Source organism: Theropithecus gelada, chromosome 4 (assembly GCF_003255815.1).
Source record: "Theropithecus gelada isolate Dixy chromosome 4, Tgel_1.0, whole genome shotgun sequence".
NCBI classification, from domain to species: Eukaryota; Metazoa; Chordata; class Mammalia; order Primates; family Cercopithecidae; genus Theropithecus; species Theropithecus gelada.
Window position 1 is genome coordinate 46,143,833 of NC_037671.1, and position 20,175 is coordinate 46,164,007.

At 56.6% G+C, this 20,175-nt stretch overlaps 1 protein-coding gene across 10 annotated transcripts; it reads left to right on the forward strand.

Annotated features, from left to right (window-relative positions):
* Positions 1-1,692: 1,692 nt before the first annotated feature.
* On the forward strand, positions 1,693-18,465 carry VEGFA (vascular endothelial growth factor A). 10 transcript variants are annotated; one of them, XM_025382654.1, is made up of 8 exons: positions 1,693-2,814; positions 5,813-5,864; positions 8,885-9,081; positions 9,862-9,938; positions 10,291-10,320; positions 12,136-12,258; positions 13,375-13,506; positions 16,525-18,465. In XM_025382654.1, exons 1-8 carry the CDS (start codon positions 2,749-2,751, stop codon positions 16,544-16,546), a joined length of 699 nt encoding a protein of 232 aa, XP_025238439.1. In that variant the 5' UTR covers positions 1,693-2,748; the 3' UTR covers positions 16,547-18,465. The 10 variants fall into 10 exon arrangements, with proteins under 10 accessions (XP_025238439.1, XP_025238440.1, XP_025238441.1 ...); XM_025382655.1 differs by having other exon boundaries at positions 12,136-12,207; XM_025382656.1 differs by having other exon boundaries at positions 12,136-12,189.
* Positions 18,466-20,175: the final 1,710 nt, after the last annotated feature.

Genomic DNA, 20,175 nt, shown 5'->3' on the forward strand with positions numbered 1-20,175 from the left:
ACCTCCACCAAACCACAGCACCATGTGCTGACGATGCGGCTGACTGGGTAAGCTCCTTGGAGCGTTTTGGTCAAATTGAGGGAATTGCTGCATTCCCATTCTCAGTCCATGCCTCCACAGAGGCTATGCCAGCTGCAGACCAGACCCTGGCAAGATCCAGGTGGACAATCAGACTGACTGGTCCCACTCTTCCCACAGGCATCAGAACCCCAACTTTGTTCCCTGGAGCAGCCTGGAAATAGCTGGGTCAGAACCCAGTCAGGAATTTTCCCAAGCTGGTTCCTATAGGCAAGAATGGGATAGGGGCCTTCGGGAGCACTTAGGGAAGATGTGGAGAGTTGGAGGAAAAGGCCGCTTGGAGGTAAGGGAGGGGACTGGGGAAAGGAGAGGGGAGAAGCTATAAGCCTGGAGAAGTAGCCAAGGGATCCTGAGGGAATGGGGGAGCTGAGAAGAAACCCCCATTTCTGTTCAGAAGATGAGCTATGAGTCTGGGCTTGGGCTGATAGAAGCCTTGGCCCTTGGCCTGGTGGGAGCTCTGGGCAGCTGGCCTACAGACGTTCCTTAGTGCTGGCGGGTAGGTTTGAATCATCACGCAGGCCCTGGCCTCCATCCGCCCCCACCAGCCCCCTGGCCTCAGTTCCCTGGCAACATCTGGGGTTGGGGGGGCAGCAGGAACAAGGGCCTCTGTCTGCCCAGTTGCCTCCCCCTTTGGGTTTTGCCAGACTCCACAGTGCATACGTGGGCTCCAACAGGTCCTCTTCCCTCCCAGTCACTGACTAACCCCGGAACCACACAGCTTCCCGTTCTCAGCTCCACAAACTTGGTGCCAAATTCTTCCCCGCAGGGAAGCATCCCTGGACACTTCCCAAAGGACCCCAGTCACTCCAGCCTGTTGGCTGCCGCTCACTTTGATGTCTGCGGGCCAGATGAGGGCTCCAGATGGCACATTGTCAGAGGGACACACTGTGCCCCCTGTGCCTAGCCCTGGGCTCTCTGTACATGAAGCAACTCCAGTCCCAAATATGTAGCTGTTTGGGAGGTCAGAAATAGGGGGTTCAGGAGCAAACTCCCCCCACCCCCTCTCCAGAGCCCATTCCCTCTTTAGCCAGAGCCGGGGTGTGCAGACGGCAGTCACTAGGGGGCGCTCGGCCACCACAGGGAAGCTGGGTGAATGGAGCGAGCAGCGTCTTCGAGAGTGAGGACGTGTGTCTGTGTGGGTGAGTGTGTGCGTGTGCGTGTGCGTGTAGGGGTTGAGGGCGTTGGAGCAGGGAGAAGGCCAGGGGTCACTCCAGGATTCCAATAGATCTGTGTGTCCCTCTCCCCACCCGTCCCTGTCGGGCTGTCCGCCTTCCCCTGCCCCCTTCAATATTCCTAGCAGAGAGGGAATGGCTCTCAGGCCCTGTCCGCACGTAACCTCACTTTCCTGCTCCCTCTTCGCCAATGCCCCGCGGGCGCGTGTCTCTGGACAGAGTTTCCGGGGGCGGATGGGTAATTTTCAGGCTGTGAACCTTGGTGGGGGTCGAGCTTCCCCTTCATTGCGGCGGGCTGCGGGCCAGGCTTCGCTGGGCGTCCGCAGAGCCCGGGCCCGAGCCGCGTGTGGAGGGGCTGAGGCTCGCCTGTCCCCGCCCCCCGGGGCGGGCCGGGGGCGGGGTCCCGGCGGGGCGGAGCCAGGCACCCTCTTTTTTTAAAGTCGGCTGGTAGCGGGGAGGATCGCGGAGGCTTGGGGCAGCCGGGTAGCTCGGAGGTCGTGGCGCTGGGGGCTAGCACCAGCGCTCTGTCGGGAGGCGCAGCGGCTAGGTGGACCGGTCAGCGGACTCACCCGCCAGGGCGCTCCGTGCTGGAATTTGATATTCATTGATCCGGGGTTTATCCCTCTTCTTTTTTCTTAAACATTTTTTTTTAAAACTGTATTGTTTCCCGTTTTAATTTATTTTTGCTTGCCATTCCCCACTTGAATCGGGCCGACGGCTTGGGGAGATTGCTTTACTTCCCCAAATCACTGTGGATTTTGGAAACCAGCAGAAAGAGGAAAGAGGTAGCAAGAGCTCCAGAGAGAAGTCGAGGAAGAGAGAGACGGAGTCAGAGAGAGCGCGCGGGCGTGCGAGCAGCGAGAGGGACAGGGGCAAAGTGAGTGACCTGCTTTTGGGGGTGACCGCCGGAGCGCGGCGTGAGCCCTCCCCCTTGGGATCCCGCAGCGGACCAGTAGCGCTGACGGACAGACAGACAGACACCGCCCCCAGCCCCAGCGCCCACCTCCTCCCCGGCCGGCGGCCGACAGTGGACGCGGCGGCGAGCCGCGGGCAGGGGCCGGAGCCCGCGCCCGGAGGCGGGGTGGAGGGGGTCGGGGCTCGCGGCGTCGCACTGAAACTTTTCGTCCAACTTCTGGGCTGTTCTCGCTTCGGAGGAGCCGTGGTCCGCGCCGGGGAAGCCGAGCCGAGCGGAGCCGCGAGAAGTGCTAGCTCGGGCCGGGAGGAGCCGCAGCCGGAGGAGGGGGAGGAGGAAGAAGAGAAGGAAGAAGAGAGGGGGCCGCGGTGGCGACTCGGCGCTTGGAAGCCGGGCTCATGGACGGGTGAGGCGGCGGTGTGCGCAGACAGTGCTCCAGCCGCGCGCGCGCCCCAGGCCCTGGCCCGGGCCTCGGCCCGGGGAGGAAGAGGAGCTCGCCGAGGCGCCGAAGAGAGCGGGCCGCCCCACAGCCCGAGCCGGAGAGGGAGCGCGAGCCGCGCCGGCCCCGGTCGGGCCTCCGAAACCATGAACTTTCTGCTCTCTTGGGTGCATTGGAGCCTTGCCTTGCTGCTGTACCTCCACCATGCCAAGGTAAGTGGTCGTGCCCGGCTGGCGCCGCGGGCAGCTGCGAGCGCCTCTCCCGGCTGGGGACGTGCGTGCGAGCGCGCGCGTGGGGGCTCCGTGCCCCACGCGGGTCCATGGGCACCAGGCGCGCGGCGTCCCCCTCTGTCGTCTTAGGTGCAGGGGGAGGGGGCGCGCGCTAGGTGGGAGGGCACCCGGAGAGAGGCTCACCGCCCACGCGGGCCCTGCCCACCCACCGGAGTCACCGCACGTACGATCTGGGCCGACCAGCCGAGGGCGGGAGCCGGAGGAGGAGGCCGAGGGGGCTGGGCTTGCGTTGCCGCTGCCGGCTGAAGTTTGCTCCCGGCCGCTGGTCCCAGACGAACTGGAAGTCCGGGCAGCGGGGGCGGGAGCCAGAGACCAGCCGGCAGGGGGGTGCTCGGACCTTGGACCGCCGGAGGGCAGAGAGCGTGGAGGGGGCAGGGCGCAGGAGGGAGAGGGGGCTTGCTGTCACTGCCCCTCGGTCTCTTCGGCCCTCGCCGCGAGTTTGGGAAAAGTTTTGGGGTAGATTGCGGCGGGGACCCCCCCTCCCTGCTGGGCCACCTGCGCCGCGCCAACCCCGCCCGTCTCCGCTCGCGTCCCGCTCGGTGCCCGCCCTCCCCCGCCCGGCCGGGTGCGCGCGGCGCGGAGCCGATTACATCAGCCCGGGCCTGGCCGGCCGCGTGTTCCCGGAGCCTCGGCTGCCCGAATGGGGAGCCCAGAGTGGCGAGCGGCACCCCTCCCCCCGCCAGCCCTCCGCGGGAAGGTGACCTCGCGAGGTAGCCCCAGCCCGGGGATCCGAAGAACCATCCCTACCCCTTCCTACTGTCTCCAGACCCTACCGGTGCCCAGTGCTAGGAGGAATTTCCTGACGCCCCTTCTCTTTACCCGTTTCCTTTCTATCGTGGAGAGAAAGCCCTGTCACCCCTTTTATTTTCATTCCTCTCTGCGGAGAAGATCCATCTAACCCCTTTCTGGCCCCAGAGTCCAGGGAAAGGATGATCACTGTCAGAAGTCGTGGCGCGGGAGCCCACCGGGCGCTTTGTCACACTCCACCGAAAGTCCCGACTTGGTGACAGTGTGCTTCCCTTCCCTCCACAACAGTTCCGAGTGAGCTGTGCTTTAACTCTCTGGGGGTGGGTCAAGGGAGGGTTTGAAGAGAGTCATTGCCCCACTTTACCCTTTTGGAGAAATGGCTTGAAATTTGCTGTGACACGGGCAGCATGGGAATAGTTCTTCGTGAACCCTGGAAAGGAGCTCCTGCCAGCCTTGCACACACTTTGTCCTGGTGGAAGGCAGCGCTGGAGCAGGTGGTTTTTTGGAACTCCAAACTTGCCCACCCAACTTGCTTCTGAAAGCCACCTAAAGGGTCCCTTTCCGCTCCTCCCTGACGCCTTCCCTCAGCCAGAATTCCCTTGGAGAGAAGGCACGAGGAAAGCCATGGACAGGGGTCGCTGCTAACACCACAAGTTCCTCAGACCCTGGCACAAAGGCCTTGGCTACAGGCCTCCAAGTAGGGAGGAGGGGGAGGAGTGGCTGCCTGGCCACAGTATGACCTTCAGAGGCCCCCAGAGAAGGACACCTGGCCCCTGTCTGCCCAGAACCGCCCCTCCTGTGCCCCCTGGCCTTGGAAGGGGTACGAAATTTCTGTCCCCTTTCCTCGTTCGGGCCCAGGAGGAGTGGAGGGTCCAGGGAGAATATTGTCAGGGGGAAGGCAGGGGGTGTCATGGGAATGGGTGAGGGGCTGAGGTGCAGAATCCAGGGGGTCCCTGGAGGAGCCGCAGTGGGAAGCTGACCAGCTGGAAACCTGGGAACTGTTTTCTCTTGAGAGGGGCTTCCTCTGACCTTGGCTGTCCTGGGACCAGGGCTGGGGGCCTGAGTGGGGTGCATGTGGGGTGTGTGGGAAGGAGAGGGAAAGAAAGATGGACAGTGGGACTCCCCACTAGCAGGGTCTGGTGTTCGTGGGCTAGAGTGCCCCTCTGCTCTGCGAGTGCTGGGCGGGAGGGGAGTTGGTGAGAGCTGGAGACCCTCAGGAAGGGCTGGCAGAAGCCTTTCCTTTTGGGTGCTGTCAGGTCCGCATGTCTTGGCATGTTGACCTTCACAGCTTCTGGGGAGGGGAGGAATGATCTGGTGCCAGTGGGGAAGGTTAGGGAGGCCTCAGGCCTAAGGTGGTGCAGGGGGCCCCCTAGGGGCTGGGCAGTGCCAAGACATAAAAGCCTTCCCTGGTCCCTGGTGGCATTTGAAGGTGCCCAGGTGAGAGGGGCTTGGGACCTCCTCACCCTGGGAGGGAGAAGAAACCAGGGAACAGGTGGGAGTGGGAGACAGGTGAGACTTTGGAAATCTATTGAGGCTCTGGAGAGATTTGTGCAGAGAGGAAAATGGGGTTCTCCCCCAGGGTCTCCTCCTGGGTTTTTACCCTCGAAGCAACCTCTGGGCATGCTAGGACTAGAAGAACTTGGATGGGGGAGGGCGGTTGGCGCCCTTCGGTCCTCAGCACCCCCCTCCCTCTCCAACACCAGCTCACCCTGGTATTTGTCATGTCAGCAGGAGAAGGTCACCATGTTGTTTTCCTCGCCCCCAGTCCTTCCTTCCTGCCCCAGTCCAAATTTGTCCTCTTATTTGACCTTAATACTTACCATGGCTTTGGACCAGGAAATCAGGGGGGTGGTGAGAGGGAAGTGTGGGGAAGGTACAGGGGACCTGGACAGTGAAGCATTCTGGGGTTTTCCTCGTGCATTTCGAGCTCCCCAGCCCCCAGCATCTGGTTAGTCTTTAACTTCCTCGGGTTTATAATCATAGCAGTTCAGGAGTGGTGGGCATATTCTGTGCTCATGGGGACCCCCGGTTGTGTCCTGCTCGACTCAGAAGACTTGGAGAAGCCAGAGGCTGTTGGTGGGAGGGAAGCGAGGAGGGGGGAGGGGCTGGGTGGCTGGGCCTGTGCACCCCAGCCCCTGCCCATGCCCATGCCTTGCTCTCTTTCTGTCCTCAGTGGTCCCAGGCTGCACCCATGGCAGAAGGAGGAGGGCAGAATCATCACGAAGGTGAGTCTCCCTGGCTCTTGGATGGGGTTCCCTGTCCTCTCAGGGGATGGGTGGATGGCCTAATTCCTTTTTCTTCAGACCTGTGGGGAGGAAGGGGAAGGGGCACAGGAATATGAGGACCAAGAAAGAAAGAGCTGGGCACCGTGAGGTTCACCCTCAGTTTCGTGAGGACTCTCCGCTGTTCAGGTCTCTGCTAGAAGTAGGAGTTGTTGCCTTTTTCTTCTGCTCTTTCCAGTAACATTTTATTCGGAGAAGGAAGACAGTGTTCAGGGATCCTAGATGTTGGGGGAAGTGTCCCTTGTCTCCCCTAGCTCCTGGGGGAGGGTGGACATTTAGTGTCATTTCCTATATAGCCGTGTCGCACTTGTGGGAACTGTGACCCTTCCTGTGTGAGCTGGAGGTACAGAGGGCTCAGCCTAATGGGATCTCCCCTCCCTTCCCTGGTTTGCATTCCTTTGGGGGTGGAGAAAGCCCCACTTGACTATGTTCGGGTGCTGTGAACTTCCCTCCCAGGCCAGCAGAGGGCTGGCTGTAGCTCCCAGGCGCCCCACCCCCCCTGCCCAACCCCGAGTCCGCCTGCCTTTTGTTCCGTTGTGGTTTGGATCCTCCCATTTCTCTGGGGACACCCTGGCTCTCCCCACCACTGACTGTGGCCTGTGCTCTCCACCTCTGGGGAGGGAAGGCCCTGGGTCTTCCTTCAGGCGAGTTTTCCTGACCTAAATCCGGCATGGCTGGGTAGTGGCCAGCAGTGGTGATGCCCAGCCTGTTCTGCCTCCTCCTTCCCTACCCCAGGAGCCCTTTCCTTGGCCTAGGACATGGCTTCTCAGCCACTGACCGGCCCCCTGCTTCTAGTGCGCCACTTACTCCTTTCAGCTTCCCAGTGGTCTCTGGTCTGGGAGAGGCAAGACAAATGGTCTTTGTTTGCTGGAGAAAAGGTTGTCTGCGATAAATAAGGAAAACCATGAAAACCTGGTGTTGGAGTGTATGTATGTGCTCCCCAGGCAGTGGAGGCCAGCCCTTGGAGGGGCGGCTGCCTGATGAAGGGTGCGGGTGAGGTTACCCCCTCCACCTCCCATGGAGGGGAAACTTTTTGGGGGAATTCCTACCCCAGGTCTTTTTACCCTCAGCTACCAACCCCTTGCCCAGGCCAGACCTTTTTCTATCCCCTCCTGGGCCACAAGCCTGGCCCTCCTCTGTCCCAATCGTGATGAAGGGGCAGTTCAAAACTTCTTGATTAGTCATCTTCTTCCGTATTGACTTGGATTTAAAAAATGACCTTTTCAGACTTCTGGTCTCGTTCACTCCTTTTGATGATGCTTTGCTGTAACCCTTGGTGGGTAGAGAAGGATTCTGTGCCCGTTGGTGGTCTGGATAAAAGAAGTAGAGACCTCACAGGAGGCAGTGGACTGGCCTGTTCCCCCACTGCTCTTACTGTTTTCACACCTGTGGATTCTCCCCACCTTCTCCCCAATCAACCTGTTGTGTACATAGCCCCCCTCATTGTCCTTTATTCTTCTGGAAAGCAGACCTTGGAGGGAGGAGTGAGGGGGAGACTCAGCTGTGGCCTCTGGGGGTGGGGGTTGGGAGCTGGGGTGGAAGTCCACGAGGCATACACTTAAGATGCTTTGATGAAGTTCTAAACTTCATATTACCCAGGCTGAAAAAAGAGCACTTGTTCCCAGGGCTGGAAATGGAAGCCAAAACTCCACCTTTTCAGCCTGTTTCAGCATCTTTAGAGATCAGCCCAACCCACTTACACAGTTGAGCAGAGTTGGAGGCCTAGCGAGGGGAGGGACTGGCCCAAGGTCACACCAACTCATGACCAGAGCCTGGGCCTCCTCACTGGCCAGGTGTTATTTCTTCCCTCTGGGTAGGGAACCCATTTCAGGGACAGGATTGCTATGTGGCGGTGGTGGTGGGGTGCGATAGGAGTGGCAGGCTGGGCCACAATTTGGAGTAGTCATGCCAGAGTCCTGCATTTATTTATTCTCAAGGGCCCCGCCCCTGTGGCCCAGAATTACCCCTTCATGCTCCAGTGCACCCCAGGCTCCACAGCCAGCTTGGGAAACTGTCTCTACCCTGGTCTCCCTTCAGATCAGCTTCTAGAAATGTTTCGTGGCTACAGTGGTAGCACTGTTTTTTCCATGATGCAAGCAGTTTGCCCTCTTGGGCGGGGTTATCAGTGGCTGGCAGGGCTGGCACAGCGTGTCCGCCCACTGCCACCTGCGGGTTCCAGGAGGGCCCAGCCCCTGTGCTGATGCCCACCACCTTCTCAGCTCATGTCTGGGGAAGGGGACTGGCTGGGGGAAAAGTGCCTCCTCCTGAAAGGTGCCTCCTCTGTTTTTGCCTAATTTAGGCTTGGGAACACTTTGATGTCAGCTAATTCTGACTCCTTTACTTACTAGCTGTGCGGCCTTGGGGCAACTTAGCCTCTTTGAGCCTCCTGTTCCCCATCTGTAAAATGGAATCTCAATAGTGTCTCATAGTCCCATGTGGAGAAACTTGTGTGAGATGATAGCTATGGACTACTGTACACAGTAACCAGGATGTAGTAAGTGCTCAATAAATAGCTGTTGGTGTGGTTGATGTTATCGTAGTGGTTGTGGGGAGGATGTAGGAAACTGGAGATTAGCTTGGCAAAGCTGGCTTTTCCTCCTTTTAGGGAAAGCTTACAACATCCCCATGAGGTATACTGACACTCAAACTGTCCTCTGGCATCGAGGTTGGCCCGGGATTCAGTTCAGCTGTCACAGTGAGGTGGTGGGATCAGATGTGGCAGGCCATGTCCCTTGGAACTTGAGTATATCGTGTGATCTCTGGAATGAAAACAGGCCTTCACCAGTGTTGATGGTGGAAAGCTTAGGGAAGTGCTTCAAACACAGTAGGAGGGACGTAGATTTTTAGAAGGACTTGCCTGATACGGAAGCTCCAAGGAGTGGCTTTACAGAGCTGGGTGGAGAGAGGGGCTAGCCATCTTTTGTGTCATCCACCGGGCTCATGTGTCACCGCCTCTCATACAGTGGTGAAGTTCATGGATGTCTATCAGCGCAGCTACTGCCATCCAATCGAGACCCTGGTGGACATCTTCCAGGAGTACCCTGATGAGATTGAGTACATCTTCAAGCCATCCTGTGTGCCCCTGATGCGATGTGGGGGCTGCTGCAATGACGAGGGCCTGGAGTGTGTGCCCACTGAGGAGTCCAACATCACCATGCAGGTGGGCATCTTTGGGAAGTGGGGGCAGGGGGGGATAGGGAGGGGCATAACACTTTGGGAACAGGTGGTCCCAGGTCGTTTTCTGGCTAGACTTGCCTTGTCTGGCTCCTGCCCCTGAGTTGCACAGGGGAGGTGTGGTAGGGTCTTGCCTTCTGTGAAGAAGATGCTTGTATTCCCAGCCCAGGTTCCCAGCAAGCCCCAACCAGCTCCTCCTCCCTGGCTCAGGAGGGGGCAGATGGATGCCTGTGTCAGAGGCCCCTCTCTCCCTCTCTTGGAGAGAATCCTGAGGGCCCTCTCTTCTTGGGGGCTCTGTTTGGGAAGCTGAATGAGCCTGGTCCATGAAGAGTTTAAAAAGTCTTTGGTGTTACCTGGTAATGGGGCATATCTCAGCCCAGATAGGGTGGGAGGGAGCTGTGAAACACAGGGAGGGGGTTGCTTTTGGGTATCTGCTAGGAGTCAGGGTGAAGCCTAGAGAGGATGAAAGAAGGGGAGGGCATGGGGAGTGGTAAGAACCTAGGATTTGAATTCCCAGCCTGGCCAACCCTTGCAGCCTTGTCTTGGCCTCAAGTGGAACAAGGGCTCCTTGAGGCCAGCAGGGTTGGGGGAGTTGGGGTGGGCCTGAGCCTCTTTCCTGCTAGAGCTCTTGGTCCTCCCTGTCTCCACCACCCATCCCTGCTCTGCAGAACCCCTGGGTGCTGAGTGGCAGGAGCCCCAGGGTTGTCCCATCTGGGTATGGCTGGCTGGGTCACTAACCTCTGTGATCTGCTTCCTTCCCCTCCAGATTATGCGGATCAAACCTCACCAAGGCCAGCACATAGGAGAGATGAGCTTCCTACAGCACAACAAATGTGAATGCAGGTGAGGATGTAGTCGCGGATTCATTATCAGCAAGTGGCTGCAGGGTGTCTGATCTGTGCCAGGGTTAAGCATGTTGTACTTTTTAGCCCACGTGCAGCTTCCAGCTGTGTGACCTTTGGCATTTTACTTCAATGTTCCTCAGCTTCTACATCTGTAAAATGGGCACAATAGTAGTGTACTTCATAGCATTGTTATAAGGATTAAACAAGTTATATATGAGAAGGTTAAAACAGTGTTGCTCCATAATAAATGCTGTTTTTACTGTGATTATTATTGTTGTTTTCCCTGTCATTATCATCACCATCTTAACCCTTCTCTGTTTTGTTCTTTTCTCTCTTCCTACCCATTGCAGACCAAAGAAAGATAGAGCAAGACAAGAAAAGTAAGTGGCCCTGACTTTAGCACTTCTCCCTCTCCATGGCTGGTTGTCTTGGTTTGGGGCTCTTGGCTACCTCTATTGGGGGCTCCCATAGCCTCCCGGGGTCAGGGACTTGGTCTTGTGGGGGACTTGTGGTGTCAGCAACAATGGGATGGAGCCAACTCCAGGATGATGGCTCTAGGGCTAGTGAGAAAACCCAGCCAGGAGCCTGGCACTTCCTTTGTAAGGGACAGTGCCTTCTGGGTCTCCAGATCATTCCTGGCCAGGACTTGCTCTTTTGGTGTGTCAGGGGGCACTGTGGACACTGGTTCACTGGCTTGCTCTAGGGCACCCACAGTGGGGAGAGGGAGTGGGTGGCAGAGAGGCCAGCTTTTGTGTGTCAGAGGAAATGGCCTCTTTTGGTGGCTACTGTGATGGTGCAGTTGGATGCAAGGCCGGCTGGAGGGTGGTTTCTCAGCGCATGCCCTCCTGTAGGCGGCAGGCGGCAGACACACAGCCCTCTTGGCCAGGGAGAAAAAGTTGAATGTTGGTCATTTTCAGAGGCTTGTGAGTGCTCCTTTTTAAGGGGCGGGTAGGATGGGGCGGGGGACAAGGTCTGGTGGCAGTAACCCTTCAAGACAGGGTGGGCGACTGGCATCGGCAAGAGCTTGCAGGGAAAGAGAGACTGAGAGAGAGCACCTGTGCCCTGCCCTTTCCCCCACACCATCTTGTCTGCCTCCAGTGCTGTGCGGACATTGAAGCCCCCGCCAGGCCTCAACCCCTTGCCTCTTCCCTCAGCCCCCAGCTTCCAGAACGAGAGGATGCGGAAACCTTCCTTCCACCCTTTAGTGCTTTCTCCTAAGGGGGACAGACTTACCCTCTCTGGTCCCTTCTCCCCCTCCTTTCTTCCCTGTGACAGACATTCTGAGGTGTGTTCTCTTGGGCCTGGCAGGCATGGAGAGCGCTGGTTCTCTTGAAGAGGACAGGCTACAGCCTGCCCCCCTTCCCACTTCCCCAAATGACTGCTCTGCCACGGGTAGAGTGGGGGGCTCGCCTGGGCTCGGAAGAGTGTCTGGTGAGATGGTGTAGCAGGCTTTGACAGGCTGGGGAGAGAACTCCCTGCCAAGTACCGCCCAAGCCCCTCCTCCCCAGCCCTCCTTAACTCCCACCCCACCCTGCTGCCTGCCCAGGGCTCCAGGACACCCAGCCCTGCCTCCCAGTACAGGTCGCACTGAGCAGGCTGGTGTTGCTCTTGGTTCTGTGCCAGCTCCCAAGGTAGCCACTTCCCCCACACCGGGATTCCCAGAGGTTCTGTCGCAGTCGGAAATGAAGGCAGAAGATGCCTGACGCACAGCCTGCCCTCCCACTCCTGCTCCCCATCCAGGCAGGTCTCTGACCTTCTCCCCAAAGTCTGGCCTACCTTTTATCACCCCCTGACCTTCAGGGTCAGACTTGGACAGGGCTGCTGGGCAAAGAGCCTTCCCTCAGGCTTAGCCCCCTGCTGGAGACCGGGCGCCATTGTGAGCATGGAGACCCTTGGGTCCTGTGCCCTCCACCCAGTCTCGGTTTCCCACCAAAGCCTTGTCAGGGACTGGGTTTGCCATCCCAGGGTGGGCAGCTTGAGGAGAAGAAAGAGCCATCGAGTGCTTGCTGCCCAGACACGCCTGTGCGTGCCTGTGCATGCCTCCCCAGAGACCACCTGCCTCCTGATACTTCCTCCAGGAAGCGGCTTTTTGTGGCTTTGCTTTGGTCGTTCCCCCATCCCTGCCCTCCTTACCGCTTCTTTTACTCCCCCCACCGCCCCCGCTCTCTCTCTGTCTCTGTTTTTTTATTTTCCAGAAAATCAGTTCGAGGAAAGGGAAAGGGGCAAAAACGAAAGCGCAAGAAATCCCGGCATAAGTCCTGGAGCGTGTACGTTGGTGCCCGCTGCTGTCTAATTCCCTGGAGCCTCCCTGGCCCCCAGTCCAACCTCTGCCTGCCGTACCCTGTAACCCTGCCTCCCTCCCCTGGTCCCTCCCTGGCTCTCATCCCCCTGGCCCGTGTCTCTCTCTCACTCTCATTCCACTAATTGGCACCAACGGGTAGATTTGGTGGTGGCGTTGCTGGTCCAGGGTTGGGGTGAATGGGGGAGCCGACTTGGCCTGGAGGATGAAGGGAGGGGACTCTGGCTTGGCTGGGCACCGATTTTTCTCTCACCCACTGGGCACTGGTGATGGGCCCATGTTGGCACGGGTGCCTGCTCACCCAACTGGTTTCCATTGCTCTAGGCTTCTGCACTCGTCTGGAAGCGGAGGGTGGTGGGGAGGGCAGACATGGCCCAAGAAGGGCTCGAATGACTGGAGGCAGCTTGTTGAATGACTCCTCGGCTGAAGGAGGAGCTTGGGTGGGATCAGACACCATGTGGCAGCCTCCCTTCATCTGGTGGAAGTGCCCTGGCTCCTCACGGAGTTGGGGCCTCTGGAGGGGAGCCCCCTATTCCAGCCCAACCCATGGCACCCACAGAGGCCTCCCTGTAGGATGGCCTCTTCCTCTGGGTTGGAGGCTATGGTGGGCCCTGCCCTGGGTCCTCTGGTCACCAGCAGCCTGGCCTGTGGACACTGCCTCTGGGCTTAGCCTCCCATCACACCCTACTTTAGCCCACCTTGGTGGAAGGGCCTGGGCATGAGCCTTGCACAGGGAGAAGGTGGCCCCTGCCATCTCAGTGGACCCTGATTGCCATCCCCAGCAGGTGAAGAGTCAAGGCGTGCTCTGATGGGGGCGGCAACAGTTGGGTCCCTGTGGTCTGAGACTCACCCTGGTCTCCCAGGGACATAGCATTACCCCTTATGGCAGCCTCTCCCCGCACTCTCTGCCCGTCTGTGCCCGCCTCTTCCTGCGGCAGGTGTCCTAGCCAGTGCTGCCTCTTTCCGCCGCTCTCTCTGTCTTCTGCTGTAGCGCTCGGATCCTTCCAGGGCCTGGGGGCTGACCAGCTGGGTGGGGGTGCAGCTGCGGACGTGTTAGGGGGTGTTGCATGGTGATTTTTTTCTCTCTCTCTGCTGATGCTCTAGCTTAGATGTCTTTCCTTTTGCCTTTTTGCAGTCCCTGTGGGCCTTGCTCAGAGCGGAGAAAGCATTTGTTTGTACAAGATCCGCAGACGTGTAAATGTTCCTGCAAAAACACAGACTCGCGTTGCAAGGCGAGGCAGCTTGAGTTAAACGAACGTACTTGCAGGTTGGTTCCCAGAGGGCAAGCAGGTCAGAGAGGGGCATCACATAGAGATGGGGAGAGAGAGAAAGAGAGCGAGCGAGCGAGAGAGTGCCTGAGAGGGGCCAGCTGCTTGCTCAGTTTCTAGCTGCCTGCCTGGTGACTGCTGCCTTCTCTGCTTTTAAGGCCCCTGTGGTGGGCTGCAGGCGCTGGTCCAGCCTGGCGGGGCCTGTTCTGAGGTTGCCCTGGTTGCCTGAGTGGTAGGCTGGTGTGGCTTAGTGTGGTGGTGTGGACGCAAGCTGTGTGTTGTGTCCTGTGGTCCTTCTGCTCATAGTGGCTGTCGGTCCTGATGTTATTACTACCTCTGGTACTAATGCTGAGAAGCTGAAAGCCGATTCCAGGTGTGGACAGTGTCAACAAAGCACGTGACGCTCTCACTGGGGCCTTGCCTCGGCCCTTTGAAGTCTGCATGGCTGGGCTTCTCACTCACTCAATGTTTCTTGATGGGGGAAGGGATTAAGTCCACTTCAGACTGGGCCTCCCTGAGGACAGGGCTGTGTCTCCTCCCTCAGACTGGGCCTCCCTGAGGAAAGGGCTGTGTCTCCTCCCTCAGACTGGGCCTCCCTGAGGAAAGGGCTGTGTCTCCTCCCTCAGCCCGGGGCTCCCTGAGGAAAGGGCTGTGTCTCCCCCCTCAGACCGGGCCTCCCTGAGGAAAGGGCTGTGTCTCCTCCCTCAGACCGGGGCTCCCTGAGGACAGGGATATGTCTCCCCCCTCAGACTGGGCCTCCTTGAAGAAAGGGCTGTGTCTCCCCGCTCAGACTGGGGCTCCCTGAGGACAGGGATATGTCTCCCCCCTCAGACTGGGGCTCCCTGCACATAGGGCTGTCTCTCTGCTCAGACTGAGGCTCCCTCAGGCCAGGGCTATGTCTCTCCCCTCCGACTGGGGCTCCCTGAGGACAGGGCCATGTCTCCCCTCTCAGATTGGGGCTCCCTGAGGACAGAGCTATGCCTCCGCCCTCAGACTGAGGCTCCCTGAGGATAGGGCTGTGTCTCTCCCCTCAGACTGAGGCTCCCTGAGGACAGGGCTATGTCTACCCCCTCAGACTGGGGCTCCCTGAGGACAGGGCTATGTCTCCCTCCTCAGACTGGGGCTCCCTGAGGACAGAGCTATGCCTCCGCCCTCAGACTGAGGCTCCCTGAGGATAGGGCTGTGTCTCTCCCCTCAGACTGGGGCTCCCTGAGGACAGGGCTATGTCTCCCCCCTCAGACTGGGGCTCTCTGAGGGCAAGGGCTCTGGCTGTTGGTTTAGGATGGGGCAGTTTTGCCTACACACTGAAGGAGCTGTAGCATCCAAGAATACTAGATACCTTTAATCCTCCACCAGTCATGGTGACAACCCCAAGCAGCCCACACATTTTCAAGTGCTCCCAGGATGCGTGAAGGGAGGGTTCTGTGCCCATTCTCCTGACATTAGACTGTGAGCTCCGTAAGCCGGGCCTGGTTTACTTACCTTTGTGAGCCCCGGGCATCTGTACCTCTGTCCCTTGTCCATACTGGGTACCAAGGAAGTGTCAAGTGCGTGACTGAATGTGTGAGTCAGTTCAGGGGGTGAGGTCAGGAGCACAGGGCCGGGACAGGTGGCTGGCAATCTTTTAATGCCTTAGCCTGTGTTCTTTATACCAACTTGGCCTGTGCTCAGAGTGAGGGAGGCCCTGGGGGTCAGGGTCAGCTTCACTCAGGGAGGCAAGACTTTTATGGGGATTTCCTAGACAGGGCCAAGGCACCCCCAGCTCGCCCTGAGGCTGCGTTAGGGAAGTCCTTGGAGTGTCTCCCCTCCCCCAGCAATGTTCTTGTGGCTTGTGGATGCTCAGGGGATGCTGGGAACCAGGCCTGGGTAGTTGGTGTGGGGTTCTATATGTCTTGGCCCTATGTGAAACCAAGAGGGTGTTATTAGTGCTGGGGGTGGGGGCTCTGCCTAACTTCAGGGCTGGATGAGGGGAGTCTCAGTTCCCCAGGGGTCTTTGGGGAAGATAAGGGACTTGACATTTTAGGGTTTTTTGGTGATGATTCTGCTGATGGGGGTTTGTGTGAAGTGACCTGGGAGTTAACTGGTGACCCTAACCTCCCAATACCATTATCCAACCCCCAGGCTGGCTGTACCTGGGAATATCAGTTTCCAAAATTGGGAGCTTTGGACTCCCATTTCTGGGCTCCCCAGAAGGGTAGGGCCTGTTCTGCCTCCTCCTCACAATCACCCAGGGGTAGGGGCATACTGAGAAAATTCCTGGAAGCCCCCTTTGCTTCGGCAGGAGTTGTGAAGCCGCCGAATTGTCTCTCCCCATCCTAAGTGAAGCAGCATATTTGAAAGGAAAGACAATCTGGTACCTGGGCTTGTAACCTCCAGGCAGCTCAGGAGAGATGAGGCCTACAGCCACACTGGGAGGGGACATGGGGAATGGAGATGTTCCCTCACCTTGCTGGGGCCTCCTGCTCTACACTACCCCCTCGGGAGCCTCCTGTCCCCAGGGCAGGCCCTTCCCGTTGCTGGCCACCCAGCCAAGCCTCTCTGTCTCAGGCGTTCTCCCAGGTGACCTGCCTACTCTCTTCCCCACACCAGCCCCTAGAGACTGAACTGAAAAACCTCCTCAGCAGGGAACCTCTTCTGATTAACTTCATCCAGCTCTCGTCACCCATCAGCTCTTAAAATGTCAAGTGGGGACTGTTCTTTGGTATCCGTTCCTTTGTTGCTTTGTAAAGTGTTCCCGTGTCCTTGTCTTGTCTCAAGTAGATTGCAAGCTCCGGAGGGTAGACTGGGAGCCCCTGAGCGGAGCTGCTGCTCAGACCGGGGCTCCCTGAGGGCGGGGCTGGGGCTGTTCTCACACTGGGGCTTTCTGCCCCAGGACCACACCTTCCTATCCTCTCTGCTCTTATGGTGCTGGAGGCTGCAGTGACCCAGGGTCCCCCAGGAATGGGGAGGCCGCCTGCCTCATCGCCAGGCCTCCTCACTTGGTCCTAACCCTAGCCTTTGTTTTCCATTTCCCTCAGATGTGACAAGCCGAGGCGGTGAGCCGGGCAGGAGGAAGGAGCCTCCCTCAGGGTTTCGGGAACCAGATCTCTCACCAGGAAAGACTGATACAGAACGATCGATACAGAAACCACGCTGCCGCCACCACACCATCACCATCGACAGAACAGTCCTTAATCCAGAAACCTGAAATGAAGGAAGAGGAGACTCTGCGCAGAGCACTTTGGGTCCGGAGGGCGAGACTCCGGCAGAAGCATTCCCGGGCGGGTGACCCAGCATGGTCCCTCTTGGAATTGGATTCGCCATTTTATTTTTCTTGCTGCTAAATCACCGAGCCCGGAAGATTAGAGAGTTTTATTTCTGGGATTCCTGTAGACACACCCACCCACATACATACATTTATATATATATATATATTATATATATAAAAATAAATATCTATATTTTATATATATAAAATATATATATTCTTTTTTTAAATTAACAGTGCTAATGTTATTGGTGTCTTCACTGGATGTATTTGACTGCTGTGGACTTGAGTTGGGAGGGGGAATGTTCCCACTCAGATCCTGACAGGGAAGAGGAGGAGATGAGAGACTCTGGCATGATCTTTTTTTTTGTCCCACTTGGTGGGGCCAGGGTCCCCTCCCCTGCCCAGGAACGTGCAAGGCCAGGGTATGGGGGCAAATATGACCCACTTTTGGGAACACCGACAAACCCAGCCCTGGCACCGAGCCTCTACCCCGGGTCAGATGGACAGAAAGACAGATGACAGGTACAGGGACGAGGACACTGGCTCTGACTAGGAGTTTGGGGAGCTTCAGGACATTGCTGTGCTTTGGGGATTCCCTCCACATGCTGCATGCGCATCTTGCCCCCAGGGGCAGCGCCTGGAAGATTCAGGAGCCTGGGCGGCCTTCACTTACTCTCACTTGCTTCTGAGTTGCCCAGGAGGCCACTGGCAGATGGCCCGGCGAAGAGAAGAGACACATTGTTGGAAGAAGCAGCCCATGACAGCTCCCCTTCCTGGGATTCACCCTCGTCCTCTTCCTGCTCCCCTTCCTGGGGTGTAGCCTAAAAGGACCTGATGTCCTCACACCATTGAAACCACTAGTTCTGTCCCCCTAGGAGACCTGGTTGTGTGTGTGTGAGTGGTTGACCTTCCTCCATCCCCTGGTCCTTCCTTTCCCTTCCCGAGGCACAGAGAGACAGGGCAGGATCCACGTGCCCATTGTGGAGGCAGAGAAAAGAGAAAGTGTTTTATATACGGTACTTATTTAATATCCCTTTTTAATTAGAAATTAAAACAGTTAATTTAATTAAAGAGTAGGGTTTTTTTCAGTATTCTTGGTTAATATTTAATTTCAACTATTTATGAGATGTATCTTTTGCTCTCTCTCGCTCTCTTATTTGTACCGGTTTTTGTATATACAATTCATGTTTCCAATCTCTCTCTCCCTGATCGGTGACAGTCACTAGCTTATCTTGAACAGATATTTAATTTTGCTAACACTTAGCTCTGCCCTCCCCGTTCCCCTGGCTCCCCAGCACACATTCCTTTGAAATAAGGTTTCAATATACATCTACATACTATATATATATTTGGCAACTTGTATTTGTGTGTATATATATATATATGTTTATGTATATATGTGATTCTGATAAAATAGACATTGCTATTCTGTTTTTTATATGTAAAAACAAAACAAGAAAAAATAGAGAATTCTACATACTAAATCTCTCTCCTTTTTTAATTTTAATATTTGTTATCATTTATTTATTGGTGCTACTGTTTATCCGTAATAATTGTGGGGAAAAGATATTAACATCACGTCTTTGTCTCTAGTGCAGTTTTTCGAGATATTCCGTAGTACATATTTATTTTTAAACAACGACAAAGAAATACAGATATATCTTAAAAAAAAGCATTTTGTATTAAAGAATTTAATTCTGATCTCAAAGCTCCTCTTGGTTTCTCCTTCTCCATTGAATCCTTGCTCTAGACTTCCTCCTGCCCCCTTTCCCTCTTCCTTTGGGGAACATGGCATTTGTCTTGGGTCTGGGAAAGGTATGTCTAATGTGTAGGATATGGGGTGACCCACCTTGTGCTGGGGGTGAAGTCCTTCCATTTTGGCTGAGCTGGTCCTGGGGGAACCCATCCATCCTGTCTTGATATAGAAGGTGGTAAGCTCTGGGAATGGGTGGAGAGGGAGAAACAGCTTATAAGACAGGAGCCAAGGGCCCTTGCAATTGGTAGTGCTGCCTTCAGGAATTAGATAATCCAGGCCTCTGTCCCTTAGCCAGGGAAAGAACTGGCCATGTCTCCAAGCTTGCTGCCCAGGAGACAGGAGAAAGCTGTTTTTGTCTGTGGGGGTCTTGTTGGCTGCAACAGGCTGGGAGTGGGAAGGGGATGCTGCTGGAGGGCTGTGACCCCAGGGTGTAACTTAATTTTGCATAGTTACACCCTGGAGTTCCTTGAGCCTCTGAAAGATGGACCCATAGGTCTGGTCATCACTGATGGGACTCCCTGCTCCAGCTTGCCATAAGCTCTTCTCTCATGTCCTGCTTCTGGGTAAAGTGGCACCTGTCCAGATCTTTGGCATTGAAGAGCAGTGCTTCCAAATTCACTTCCTCTAGCCTCTCATTTATTCTTGCAAATCATAAATACGGCTTGAATATATATTGAGCCAGTCATTGTGTACTATGAATAAGACACAATTCCACCCCTCAAGGATCTGGTGAGGGTGAGTGGGTGGGGAGACACAAAACTATAAATCCATGAGCAGAAAAATACATAAAATGTGCTGGGGGCGTCTGATCTAGCTTGGGGGTGGAAGTTGTATTGGGGGTGGTGGCTGGGGGGTGGTGTCTTACAACGTTATCTCTAGGCTGCCACTTAAAGAATGGTTTGAAGACAGGGAGAACGGGGGGAGGGGGGTGAAAGGGTTGAGGACATCCCAAGCAGAAGGGATAGTGTGAGCAAGGCATGAAGGTGGCACTTGGGCAGGGAGTGGGTGGGCGGGGTGGAGGCTGGAGACATGGGCAGGGGTTAGCTCCAGGGGAGCCTGCAGCACCATGCCAACTGCCTAGGGCCTGTCAGGGATGAGCAGCAGCTGAGGGGCTTTAAACACTGAGCGGCCCAGTCAGATACACTTTTCCATAGGTGCCTGGCAACAGTATGGGGGGCAGAGAGGCTGGTAGAGGCTGTTGTAGTCTTCCAGGAGGAATTGCACTGAGGGTGGGGAAGCACCTTTGGTGACTGGCAGTGCGGGCCATTGCAAGGTCTCAGCCTCAGGCAGCTTTTGGTCTAGTAAGTGCTCCTTTCCCAATCACTGACCACGTGCCGGCCCCTACACTGAATCTGTACAGCAGCCCTGGGAGGTAGGTGCTTTTTTTTTTTGCTTTTTTTTTTTTTTTGACATAGAGTCTTGCTCTGTCACCCAGGCTGGAGTGGAATGGCGTGATCTCGACTCCCTGCAACCTCCGTCTCCCGGGTTCAAGGGATTCTCCCACCTCAGCCTCCCAAGTAGCTGGGATTACAGGCACGCGCCATCATACTCGACTAATTTTTGTGTTTTTGTAGAGATGGGGTTTCACCATTGTAGGCTAGGCTGGCCTCGAACCCCTGACCTCAGGTGATCTGCCCGCCTCGGCCTCCCAAAGTGCTGGCA